This window comes from Xyrauchen texanus, chromosome 27 (genome assembly GCF_025860055.1).
Source record: "Xyrauchen texanus isolate HMW12.3.18 chromosome 27, RBS_HiC_50CHRs, whole genome shotgun sequence".
Classification (NCBI taxonomy): Eukaryota; Metazoa; Chordata; class Actinopteri; order Cypriniformes; family Catostomidae; genus Xyrauchen; species Xyrauchen texanus.
In genome coordinates, this window is record NC_068302.1 from 12,935,499 (window position 1) to 12,947,932 (window position 12,434).

The 12,434-nt window shown below is 47.9% G+C and overlaps 1 protein-coding gene across 1 annotated transcript in view; it reads right to left on the reverse strand.

Annotated features, from left to right (window-relative positions):
- The window catches only part of LOC127620885 (lysine-specific demethylase 5C-like), a 43,800-nt gene that overhangs the window by 2,375 nt on the left and 28,991 nt on the right, over positions 1-12,434 (reverse strand). The window contains exons 23-25 of the mRNA XM_052094224.1: positions 10,169-10,936; positions 9,284-9,335; positions 8,954-9,153 (exon numbers count right to left, since the gene is read on the reverse strand). Of these exons, the coding sequence (XP_051950184.1) occupies positions 8,954-9,153; positions 9,284-9,335; positions 10,169-10,936 (1,020 nt within the window). The remainder of the gene's footprint in view (positions 1-8,953; positions 9,154-9,283; positions 9,336-10,168; positions 10,937-12,434) is intronic.

The following is a 12,434-nucleotide window of genomic DNA, read 5'->3' on the forward strand; positions in this document are numbered from 1 at the left end:
GTATCACTTATAAAATAAATAAATAGATCGATAGATAGATATCCAGATTTACATATATTGGATTATTGTGGCAAACGAGTAAAGCAAGGCTCGACATTAACACTTGTCCGTTTGTCTGGGACAAGTGAAATTTAAAACGGGTAAATTAAAGATAACTTGACTTGCACGACCGGACAAGTAGCCTGATTAAAATCTCAATAACGAATGTTAGCTCAATAGAGAAAGCTTCAAACTCTCACATGATGTGTGTTTATGTCTGCGTCTGCTGTAAAGAGCACTCTTATAGAGTTCATGATTTCCCGAGATCATTACATTCCCAAAATGTCCTGGAATTTGAACATTTTCCTGATGCGTTTACCCATATGAACACTTGTTGTTTATGTGCACAGTATTCAAGAAGACGGATCAAACATGCTCTGCTCAACCCTCTCTCATATGAATCTTTAAAAAGTCTGATTCATTTTAGTGAATAGGTTCGTTTGGATGATGCAAGTATATGAAGCTCTCCTAAACCAACCTCGTCCTCTAATATGAGGCATTGGGAAATTTCATTCATTATAGTGAATAATTTTTTTGCGGAGGATTCAGTTACATGAACCGTATTAAAAGATGATTCATTTGAGTTTCATGCTGAATACCTTTTTTTTTTTTTTTTTTTTACATCTAATTGATACTTATTTTTTGCTGAATATTTTGTTAAATTCTGCTGTTCACCACTGTTTGACTCATTTACATGGTGTGTTTACTAGAGATAGACTGATATATCAGTTTTACCGATTAATCTGTGCTGATAGTTGCTTTTTGGAACTATCGTTATTGGCAAAAATCTATGGCAATAGTTGCCAACAGCTTATTCATCATTTCAAAATAAGAGCCTTGGTGTTTCAGCCTTGGTTATACATAAAAGTCGATTTTACTCATTTAGTACTCTTTTGTCTAACCCTAACCAATCATATAAGGAAAGAATAAGACATTTTGTTGACATTCTATAATTTTGACATTCTATGATTTTAACTAACTGCTGATTAATCTGTTATCGGCCTTTCACATCACTTTAGATATTGTTATCGGCAAAATCCACAATCGGTCAACCTCTAGTGTTTACATAATCTCTTAAAACGCTGTCTCATACTGATAGTTTTTAATAAAGATAATACTTCAGTGTAGTTAGGCCCTTGTGTCAATAGCTTGTAGTGTAGTAACAATTTTTTTAAAAGGGTAGTTTCAACTCAATTATTTCATATTAATATTATTTAATATATTATTATTTTGAATTATATGCTGTTAATGTTAGTTTCCATGGACTATAAACTTAATAACTTAAATGCCCTGTCCTTATCCACCAGCGACTAAGCTTTACTTATGCTGAACTATCACTTGTATTCATTATTACATGTAACAGACTCAATTACTAGGCTTTATATTCAAATCCCGTTCATGTTGTTATTTTTACAGTATTGATTTAAAATTTTTGATACTTAAGTATTTTTAAAACCAGGAACTTTTTACTTTTACTTTAGTATTTTAATGGATGACTATTACTTAAGTAAATACATTTGTGTGGTCTCTGTACTTTTACTGAAGTATGGAAATGGAGTACTTTTTCCACCACTGATTATACAGGAAATAGTAAACATGATCATATACTGTATCTGTGATTAATAGAAGAAACGAATTGGAATACATGGCTAAATACAACAGAACTGGTGACATAGCGAGCCTGTAATCCTAGATTATTGGATACGAGTAAATATTAACTGGGTAAAAAACATTTTTGATCAGTAGAAAAAACAAAATCAGGTCTGAAAGGGTTAAAAATGTGGACAATCCCTTAAAATTATGTAATTTAATTTGTGACTCCAGAAAATATATTTAGAAACGTTGGGCTCAAAAGTTTTGTTTCTTTTTTACATGGGTCAATTAACACTCGACAGCATAAAATGCTTGAGAAAAACATGCATCAGTCCAAACAGCAAGTCAATTCGCACAGGATTAGTATAACCAGAGGTTATTTTTACTGGCCATTTTATGATATGTAAAAGTACGCTTTAATTTTTACAAGCAAAGGAACATGCAGTCAGGAAAAAGTCTGGAAAAATAACTTACATGCCCGATACACAAAGGATTAAAATCGCTGAGAAGCTCTGTTATTTATTACATTACCCATGTCCATATATAAAACAAATCCAGCCCAAACAGGGGTATAAATGCCCCTTTTTTAAGATGCTGTGTCAAGTTAAAAGTAGTTGAAATTTTGAAAATAGTGTTTTGAGACCCTAAATACTGGCAGCAGTGTTTCGCCAAGCTGTCACAAATGCACCCAGTGTGACCGGCTCTCATTCTGAAGCTGTGCTGCTTGTGAGGTTTGTTTAGATGCACTACTGCCCCTGTTGACGTGGCTTGTAAAAAACAAAGTTACTAGTACTTCAAGCCTGAAATGCTCCGATGGTAAGAAGTACTTTTATTTTTAAAAAATTGTACAGGTCAGGGGGCATGATAAATTGTGTTAATTCTTTTATGGATTTTTCTTTTCAGAATAAATCACACAAAATTAGCATGTTAAATTAACAGTCCTACTACTTTGTGTTTTGAAGTATTTCAAGAGATTATCAACTACTTAGAGAAACGTCTAGGTTACGTATGTAACCTCCGTTCCCCGATGGAGGGAACGAGACGTTGTGGCAGAGAAGCGACACTAGGGGTCTCTCGAGCGCCGATATTCACCTCTGAACTATGAAAAAAGGCCAATGAGAGTTGGCAACCAGTATTTGCATGTCCCGCCCCTAGACATACGGGTATTTAAGCGGTGCAAATACGGGAGTTCATTCAGGATTTTTCTGAGGAGCCGGAAATGGTCCGGCCACAACAGGGGCTCGGCTCAGTGACGTGGCAGGGGGGACACAACGTCTCGTTCCCTCCATCGGGGAACGGAGGTTACATACGTAACCTAGACGTTCCCCTTCTGTCGCTCTCTCCACGTTGTGTCAGAGAAGCGACACTAGGGGTCCACTTAAAAAGAGCCATGCGCTGAGCCGTGTACGTGATCTGCTGATACAGGAGCGAGCAGGTATTCCTACGTGCAGAACGACCAACTGTATCAGGCTGCACGTACCCTTCCCCAATGCCCCATTTAAGCCATCAGGATTCCTTATCGTTACCCTGGAGGGGGGAACAAGGTGATGGCCGCCAACATGGGAACGGGCCAGCCTGGCTGGGCCTCTTTCTCTCTATGTTTCTCGCGATAGAGCAACTATGGCCGGGCCCTTACACGCATTGAGGGAAGGGGTCTTAGCACTTATTAGGGCGGAGAAGACCCTGCGGAGGCCACACCTACCTGGGAGGGGAGGCAAATTTTGAGTGGCAAATACATCGCATGGCCTATACTTAGGTCTTATGCGGAAAAGTAGTGCGGTGGTAGATCCAGCCTCGCAGAGGGGGAAGCATACAGCACGGCAACCGAGGCAGCTGTAACTGCCTAAGGGAAACACGGAGTCAACTCCGTGAGGGGACAGAACCTTGGTTTTACACACAGGGGAGTCCGAACAGGAGGCCTTACCTGTGGGGCACCTATACCAGTACAGGGTAGCTTGCGGTACCAGCAGTGGTTTGGGTCGGCGAGTTCCTCCACGAGAACTGCGACCCACGAGGTCTAGGGAGGAGTCAACCCAGTGTCCCAAACCTGGGATCTCCTGGGAATGAAGGCGCACTGTTTCCCTGGTTAGGGGAAGGGCGCTGGGTGCAAGCGATTCACCCGGTCAGATCGTGGACGTGCCACCGAAGTTCTCACGGGCTCGGTACCTGAGAGAACACGGGACGATACTGACTCAACTCGGAGATTGTAGAATCTCGCAAAAGTGTTAGGTGTTGCCCAGCCCGCTGCTCTACAAATGTCTGCTAGGGCAGTGCCCCTAGCCAGTGCCCACGAGGACGCAACACTCCTGGTGGAGTGGGCTCGGACCCGCAAAGGGGGCACGGCCTGGGTGTGATAAGCCAGGGAAATGGCGCCGACAACCCAGTGGGCGTAGTCTCTGCTTTGAGACAGCATTCCCTTTCTGCTGTCCCCAAAGCAGACGAAGAGCTGCTCGGAGCGCCTGGTGCTCTGTGTGCGGTCCAGGTAAATACGTAAGGCACGTACTGGACACAGCAGTGAAAGGGCTGGGTCTGCCTCCTCCGGGCAGCGCTTGCAGGTTCACCACCTGATCCATGAAAGGTGTGGTAGGAACCTTGGGCACGTAGCCCGGTCAGCGGTCTTAGGATCACGAAAGTGTCGCCGGACCGAACTCCAGGCAAGCGCCGCTAACAGAGAACGCATGCAGGTCCCCGACCCTCTTGATAGAAGCGAAGCGATCAGCAGGGCGGTCTTGAGAGAGAGGGCCCTGAGTCCAACTGAGTCAAGCGGCTCGAAGGGGGTCTCCGGAGTCCCATAAGGACTGACCGAGAGATCCCAGGAGGGAAACAGGTTAGGCCGGGAGGGAGTCATCCTCCGGGCACCTTTTAGGAACCTGACGATTAAGTCGTGCTTACCAAGAGACTTGCCGCTCTACCGTAGTCGTGGTGGGCCGCGATAGCGGCAACATACACTTTGAGGGTGGAGGGGACAGCCTCCTTTCCAGCCTCTCCTGAAGAAACACGAGCACTGACCTAACTGCGCGACTTCTGCGGGTCTTCGGCTCGGAAGAACACCAGTCCATGAACAGACGCCACTTCAGGGCGTAAAGATGCCTGGTCGAAGGGGCTCTGGCTTGGTTAATAGTGTCTATGACGGCCGAAAGTAGGCCGGCTAGATCCTCCGCATCCCATCCAGGGACCAGACGTGGAGATTCCAGAGGTCTGGATGCGGATGCCAGAGCGTGCCCCGTCCCTGAGAAAGAAGGTCCTTCCTCAGGGGAATTCGCCAGGGAGGGGCTGTCATGAGGAGCGTGAGATCCGAAAACCACGTCCGGTTGGGCCAGTAGGGGGCCACCAGAGTGACTTGCTCCTTGTCCTCCCTGACCTTGCATAGCACCTGTGCAAGAAGGCTCACTGGGGGAAAAGTGTACTTGCGCAGCCCCGCGGGCCAGCTGTGCGCCAGAGCATCTGTCCCAAGGGAAGCCTCTGTGAGGGCATACCAGAGCGGACAGTGGGAGGTTTCCTGGGAGGCAAACAGGTCTACCTGGGCCTTGCTGAACCTGTCCCAGATCAGCTGGACCGATTGGGGGTGGAGCCTCCACTCTCCGCCGGGCAAGTTTTGTCTTGACAGCGCGTCCGCTATCACATTGAGGTTGCCGGGATGTGAGTGGCGCAGCAGTGACTCCAGTCGCTGCTGACTCCAAAGGAGGAGACGACGGGCGAGCTGTGACATGTGGAGGGAGCGTACTCCGCCTTGGCGGTTTATGTAGGCCACCACCGTGGTGCTGTCTGTCCTGACTAGGACGTGCTTGCCACGAATCAATGGAAGAAATTTCTTCAGGGCAAGAAAAACGGCCAGCAGCTCTAGGCAGTTGATGTGCCAGCGCAGCGAGCCTTGGTTCCACCGGCCTGCGGCTGCGCGCCCATTGCACACGGCGCCCAAACCCAATTTGGAGGCGTCGGTTGTAACCAGAACGCGACGGGACACCTGCTGCAAGGGTACTCCTGCCCGTAGTAAGCAGATGTCTGTCCAGGGTTTGAAGGTTTGGCGGCAGGCAGGGGTAACTTCCACGCCGTGCGTGCCGTGGCACCATGCTCGCCTCGGACTCGAAGTCTGGAGCCAATGCTGAAGTGGTCTCATATGCATCAACCCCAGTGGCGCCGCCGCCGAGGATGCCATATGCCCCAGGAGCCATTGGAAACGCTTCAAAGGGACCACGGTGCCTGGTTCGAAAGAAGCGAGGCATTCCAGCACTGACTGAGCACGCCGTTGGAGAGACGTGCTGTCATTGAGACCGAGTCTAACTCCAAACCGAGAAAAGAGATGCTCTGGACCGGGTGAGCTTGCTCTTTTCCCAGTTGACCTGAAACCCTAAACGGCCGAGGTGCTCGAGCACCTGGTCTCTGTGTGCGCATAGTAATTCCTGCGAGGAGGCCAAAATGAGCCAATCGTCGAGGTAATTGAGTATGCGTATGCCCGCTCCTTGTAGCGGGCAAGAGCCGCTTCTGCGACCTTCGTGAAGACGCCGAGGGACAGAGACAGGCCGAAGGGGAGGACCTTGTACTGATATGCCTGGTCGTCGAACGCCAACCGTAGAAAGGGTCGATGTCGAGGGCGTAATTGAGACGTGGAAGTACGCTGCCCTTCAGGTCTACCGCTGCGAACCAATCTAGATGCCGGACGCCAGATAAAATTTGTTTCTGGGTAAGCATTTTGAAGGGGAGTTTGGACAAGGTCCGATTGAAAACTTGCAGGTCCATGATCGGTCGTATGCCGCCGCCTTTCTTGGGTACAACAAAGTAAGGGCTGTAGAAACCCTTCTTCATTTCGGTCGGAGGGACAGGCTCTATCGCGTCCTTGATTAGAAGGGAGGCGATTTCCTCACGCAGGGAGTGGGCATGTTCGCCGTGCACTGCGGAGGAACGAACGCCCACGAAGGGGGGCGGAGACCTGGCAAACCGAATTGCGTAACCGAGTCGGATGGTCCAGTGCAGCCACCGTGATGAGCTGGGCAGTGAAAGCCATGCCTCTAAGCTCCGTGCTAGGGGCACCAAGGGGACAATATTTTGGACATACCCGGCGGGGCTTCGCAGCGGTGCGGAACAGGTAACGCGGCGTCGGGAGGCGCTGTGGCGTCCCGAGGCTCTGGTGCTGAGAATAAACTCAAAGCACTTACCTTGTTCCGCGCACCCGCAGGGGCGGGTTCGTGACTGAGGAGGAGGTCTGATGCTGGCGCCCTCTGGACTCGCCTGAACCGGCCGGCCGGGAACAGTCGTGGGGCTGAGGGCGGGAGCACCGCATCCTGGGCGCCGAGACTGTTGAGGCCTGAAAGCACAGTGCCGTGAGAACGGCATTTGCGGGCCATGTGACCCAGAGGTAAAGGAAATAGCTCTTTTATTGAGAATTTGGGTACCGCAGCCCCCGTCAGGGGGTGCAGCAAATGAAAAAACAAAAGATTCTCCTCCCGGCCCCCCTGAGCTGGGCCCAGGTTGGGGCGGAGCAGAAGGTCTTCTGGCCGCGGGAGGACGCCCTCGGCGAGCAGGTGGGGCCTGGGCCGTGGCGGCAAGCTTGCGGCACGGCATGATGTGCGAAATGGCCTCCGTCTGCTTCACCAGGGAGAACTGCTGGGCAAAGTCCTCAACGGTTTCGCCGAAGAGGCCGAACTGGGAGACAGGGGCGTTGAGGAAGCGAGTCTTGTCAGCTTCACGCATCTCAACCAAGTCCAGCCATTGCTGACGTTCCTGGACCACCAGAGTGGCCATCGCCTGCCCGAAGTGCCTCGCGCTGTGACCTTCGCCGCCTCAGGGCGCAGGTCGGTCGCTGAGCGCAGTTCCTGCAGCGCGTCGGGATCAGGGCCACCCCGCGCATGCTGGGCGGCGCCTTGGCTTGGTGGACCTGCAGGAGAGCCATGGCATGCAGGGCGGAAGCGCGCGTCCGGTAGCGCTGTAGGCCTCGTGGTGAGCTGAGGATGTTGCTCTACAGGACCGGGAAGGGAGTACAGGGCAGCCCCGCCAGGTGGTAGTGCTTCCGGACACAAGTGGAGCGCAACAGCTCTATCCACCTGGGGATCTCCGTGTACCCCTGGCACGCCCGCCGCCGAGGGTGGCGAGGGCGGATGAGCAGGTGGCGGTGCGACGAGTGGAGAAGGGTGCTCTCCACGAAGACGCCAGCTCATCATGCACCTCCGGAAGAAAGGAACCGGGGCGAGGCTGTGAGCGCGCCCCACGCCCAAGAACCAATCGCCCAGCCGTGATGGCTGTGGGGAGGATGGAGGGTTCCAATCCAGGCCCACGATGTTGGCTGCCAGGGAAAGCATATCGACATCTGTGCGTAGGCCTCCTCCTGGGCGCAAGCCCGGCGGCAGCCCAGAGGAGCCCTCAGCATCAGAGCCCACGCCTCCGATGTCGCGGCGAACTCATCTGCTTCCATCGCAAGAGGGTAGGCAGACTGGCTGTGAGGCGAGTCACCGCCACCTCGAACGGGACGGAGTCAACGAGCGTGCCGGGCGCTGGTGGTCCGAGGGGCGCACTCGGCGGAGCTGCACCCGCTGCCATCCTCGGACCGCCTCCATCGCCAGCTGCATCGCCCTCAATCCCGTGGGAAGAAGGAGCGACGCTGGGGCGGTTGGAGTGGCCTGCTTACGGTTGTAAGCAAGCCGCGACCGCTAACGTTAGTCATGGTCATGTTCTCGCAATGAGAACATGAACCATCCACAAACGCAGCCTCAGTGTGATCGCTGCCCAGACACACGAGACAACGCCTGTGGCCGCCGGAAGCGGAGAGTACTCTACCAAGCATCCAGGAACAACACAGGGGCGGAAAGTCATCTTTATAAAGACGCTGCCCTTAAAAGGACGCTCAACGCCGCTGTGTTTTTGCTCTTTTAGAGGAAATTACTCTTTTAAATAAAATCAATCTTTTATGAATGAAAGATCTCGTTAGAGATCTTTCTTATCTGCAACTGTCGATGCGCTCAGGGGCAGGAAGTGCACAGCCGTGCAAACAGGAGAAAGCCGCTGTTGTGCGCCGTAGAATCCAACAGCATGCAGCAGAGGATAGCAGGAACTCGTGTGTAAAACGCAGCAGTCTGCAAACACGCACCATCGGCTCGAAGAAATTTTCTGAATGAACTCCCGTATTTGCGCCACTTAAATACCCATATGTCCGGGGGCGGGACATGCAAATACTGGTTGCCAACTCTCATTGGCCTTTTTTCATAGTTCAGAGGTGAATATCGGCACTCAAGAGAGACCCCTAGTGTTGCTTCTCTGACACAACATGGAGAGAGCGACAGAAGGGGAACCACATTTTTCAATACATCAACTGGAAGCTCCCCTTCCTCACCTCTATGAGTGTGTGCAGGGCATCTTGAGGCGGCTGTGATGATGCCTGTAGGATCCGGTAAATGGTGTGTGTCTGATCGAGCATGACCTCCAGCAGGTCTCCCTCTAGCTGAAGCTCCTCCAGCTGTGTTCTGGTGGACGGGGTCAGCTCGATCACCGGCCCTTTAAGACATGGCATAAATGACAGAAGAGACTCTACCCCTGACAAGAGAGAACAGCCAAGAGGTAGAAAAAAATATTATATAGAGGTTATAAATAGCAGCAAAGCCATTTTAAACAGCTTGATTCCAACTCACATCAGGAAGGCTGAACAATGACTGAAGGAACTAACCTGTGAAGTCATGAGGGCTTGGCTTCCTAGTGATTCCATTGTCACAGCCAGACTGCACAAGAAGACAAAATTATGTTTTACAAAAGGCAAGCAATAATGCACAAAGCACTTGTTTTTCTACTTAAAATGCAACCTGTGTGAATTAGCCCATTTCTAAAACCTAGCAAGCATTTTAAGGCTTCAAAGATGTGCTGTCAACACAAAGGTTTTCATTGTAATTAATATGCAACCTATTTGGGGACTAGTTATGACTTTGGGAAACATTTAATATTACTTGAATTGGTGCTATTTTAGTGCATTTCTATCTTTAGGCTTCGTTTGGAAAATGTTACTAAAGCATTATTTTTGTTACATATTGTTTAGTTTTCTTTCCTAAGGAAATAAATGCATTTTGACTTTGAAAAAAAAAAAAATCACTATTATATATTTTAATCGACTGACAGCACTCATTTTTATTCTTATTAGACTATTGTGTTGTTATCTTAGCAATGTTAGTTCATGTTAATTAATCAATTGTGAGTCGAGTCTCCTGTTCGCTTCACAAGGAGAACAATTTGTCAGGGTTCCCAAAACTTTTGATAAATTTCCATTACTTTTCAAGTCATTCGTGATTACTGGATTACTTTATTTCAAATGAATCATTCAGCCTGATTTGAGAAAACCATTTTAAATTAACTGATATTTCCAGGTTCTCCCTGACCTTGTGAGCAGCACATAATTGTTGGCTATGTAGAGTGTACCAAATGAGATTGCATTTCAGATAGGATGCTGTCTTAAGGGAACAGCTGCCTATCTAGCCAGTAGACAACTAGACAGCTCACTAGGGTCTGTAACAGAGCTGTTGTAGTCCTAATTATACAAAACATCACAACTGCACCTCCTTACCTGTGTACCATTTGCAACCTTCTTTTCACTCTTTTTAGGGGAATTTACGTCCTCTGTCAGATCGATAACACCATCTTCTGTTTCCTCTGAGTCAGACAGCACAATTACAGTATCACCATTCAATTTATTTTTCTGCTCTGGTTCTTCCTCTTTAATACTCTGCATTTCCTCCTTCAATTGAAGCAGTGTCTCTAGCGCCCCTTGCACTTCTGGAGTGTCCAGTGCCTGTTTGGCTTGGCCCTGCCAGTTGATGGCTCTCTCTGTTAAACACTGTAATGCCTCTCCCTCTGGCAGCCGCACAGGTAATCTCTGCAGCGCCACCAGCAGGGCTAGAATAGTTTCCAGTCTAGGCCGCCGGGACCTTTGGCACCGCGGGCAGAGGAAACGTGTATTCCAGTCCCACCAGCAGTGGGGTTTGGTTAGATGCATGTCAGAAGAGCCTAGCAGTGGTGGAAAGGGTACACACTCTCCGTGGAACCAGTCTTTGCACAAGTGGCACCGGTGAAGCAAGGGGCGGGGTGGGCCACCGCACATGCACACTGATTGGTAAGAAGTAAGGGAAGGGGAGGAACTACCATTTTGCAGCTTGGGGCCGGCTGAATTGAGGGGTGTATCTGTCTCCATTGAGTCACTTAATCTCCTTTCTGTCTTTTTGTCATTCTGGTCATCCCTCATTCCTTTTTCCAGACCAGGTTTAGCTAAATTGACCTGCTGCAAGCGGAGGAGGGCCTCTTTCTCCAGACGCTCTCCCTCTTTGAATGCAATCACCTGGTAAAGAGGAAATAAGCCACATAAACATGCCAAACGTTTGCTAAAGTTCAATTCGAAAATGATTGAGAGAAAAAAGTGCTCAGAATCTAAAATATCAGAAACAAAATGCAAATATGAAATATGTACACAATGACAAGGATCTGATGAAAAGATCAAACATAAGATAGTTCAGTCTAGGGTTGGGCGATGTCCCCTAAATTGGCAGTTGACGATGTTGACAGTAAAACATCGTGATGGACGATGATATCGTCGGTGGGGTGGGGCGGGGCGTTATATAATTTCATATAATTTTCAAAAATTATATGACAAATTATAATTTCGTTATTTTACTAACCCAACTAATGACTCGTCGGGCGCTTTATCAGTAGGTTGCACGCACACGTGAAGCATTTTTTTTAGCTTTCACTTAAGAAGAGTTGTGCACTTTTTATTTTAATCTCTTTACATAAATACTATTTTCCACTTAAAAACTATAATTTCGTTATTTTACTATCCCAACTGACTCATCCGCGCTTTCCAATAGGTTGCATGTAAGGGGGAAAAATATTTCTTCCACTTAAGAAGAGTTGTGCACTTTTAAGCACTTTTTATTTTAATATATCTCTTTACATAGATATTTTTTTTCTACTGAAAAACTATAATTTCGTTATTTTACTAGCCCAACTAATTAGTAGCCTACTCATCCGGGCTTTTTAATACATTGCGCCTAAGAAAAAAAAAGTCGTCTTTGGGCAGCCTTCTTGCGAAGAGAGCAGCCACAGCCATGCTCACTGATGAGCAAAAGGTCGAGGCAGAAATGACCATGTACCGAAATGGCCATTGATGGGGAAGAGGACCCGCTGACTTGGTGGAAAACGAACGACAAAAGGTTTCCGTTCATGGCAAGATTAGCACGGAAATATCTGCGCATATGTGCTACCAGTACTCCATCAGAGCGGGTCTTCAGCACAGCTGGTAGTGTAGTTACTCCAATCTGCAGCTTATTAAAACCAGATTAAGTGAATATGTTGGTATTTCTGGCCAGAAACATCGAAATTTAAACATGGTCTATGGTGAAAGATATTAGACTTCTTTACGCATTTTTCGCCATCCGCTATGGAGCTATTCGATTTTGCATATTATTTTTTAAACGCTCATTTGTGTAGTTCATATGACCACTTTACAATATTTCAATAACATAATTTATTTTGTAGCCTGTGCTGAAGTTAATTGTGCTGCTAATTATAAGTGAAATGTTAATGCCGAAGTTTCGGTCTGAGTGTTGTTCCCGCTTTCTTGTTTTATTTGTTGTTCTTCTATGTTTTAATAAATGTGTGTTATTCATATTCACCTTGTTTCTTTCATTTGATTTGACATTATGGATTTATGGCCAAGGAAATTTTTCTTTAAAAGTATTAACCAGACAAAAGTTATTTGACGTTCGCTGGTCTGGGTTTATCACTGCCGCTTCAGTGTATACAAGAGCTATGTGACAATGAGCAAGATTTTCTGAGAC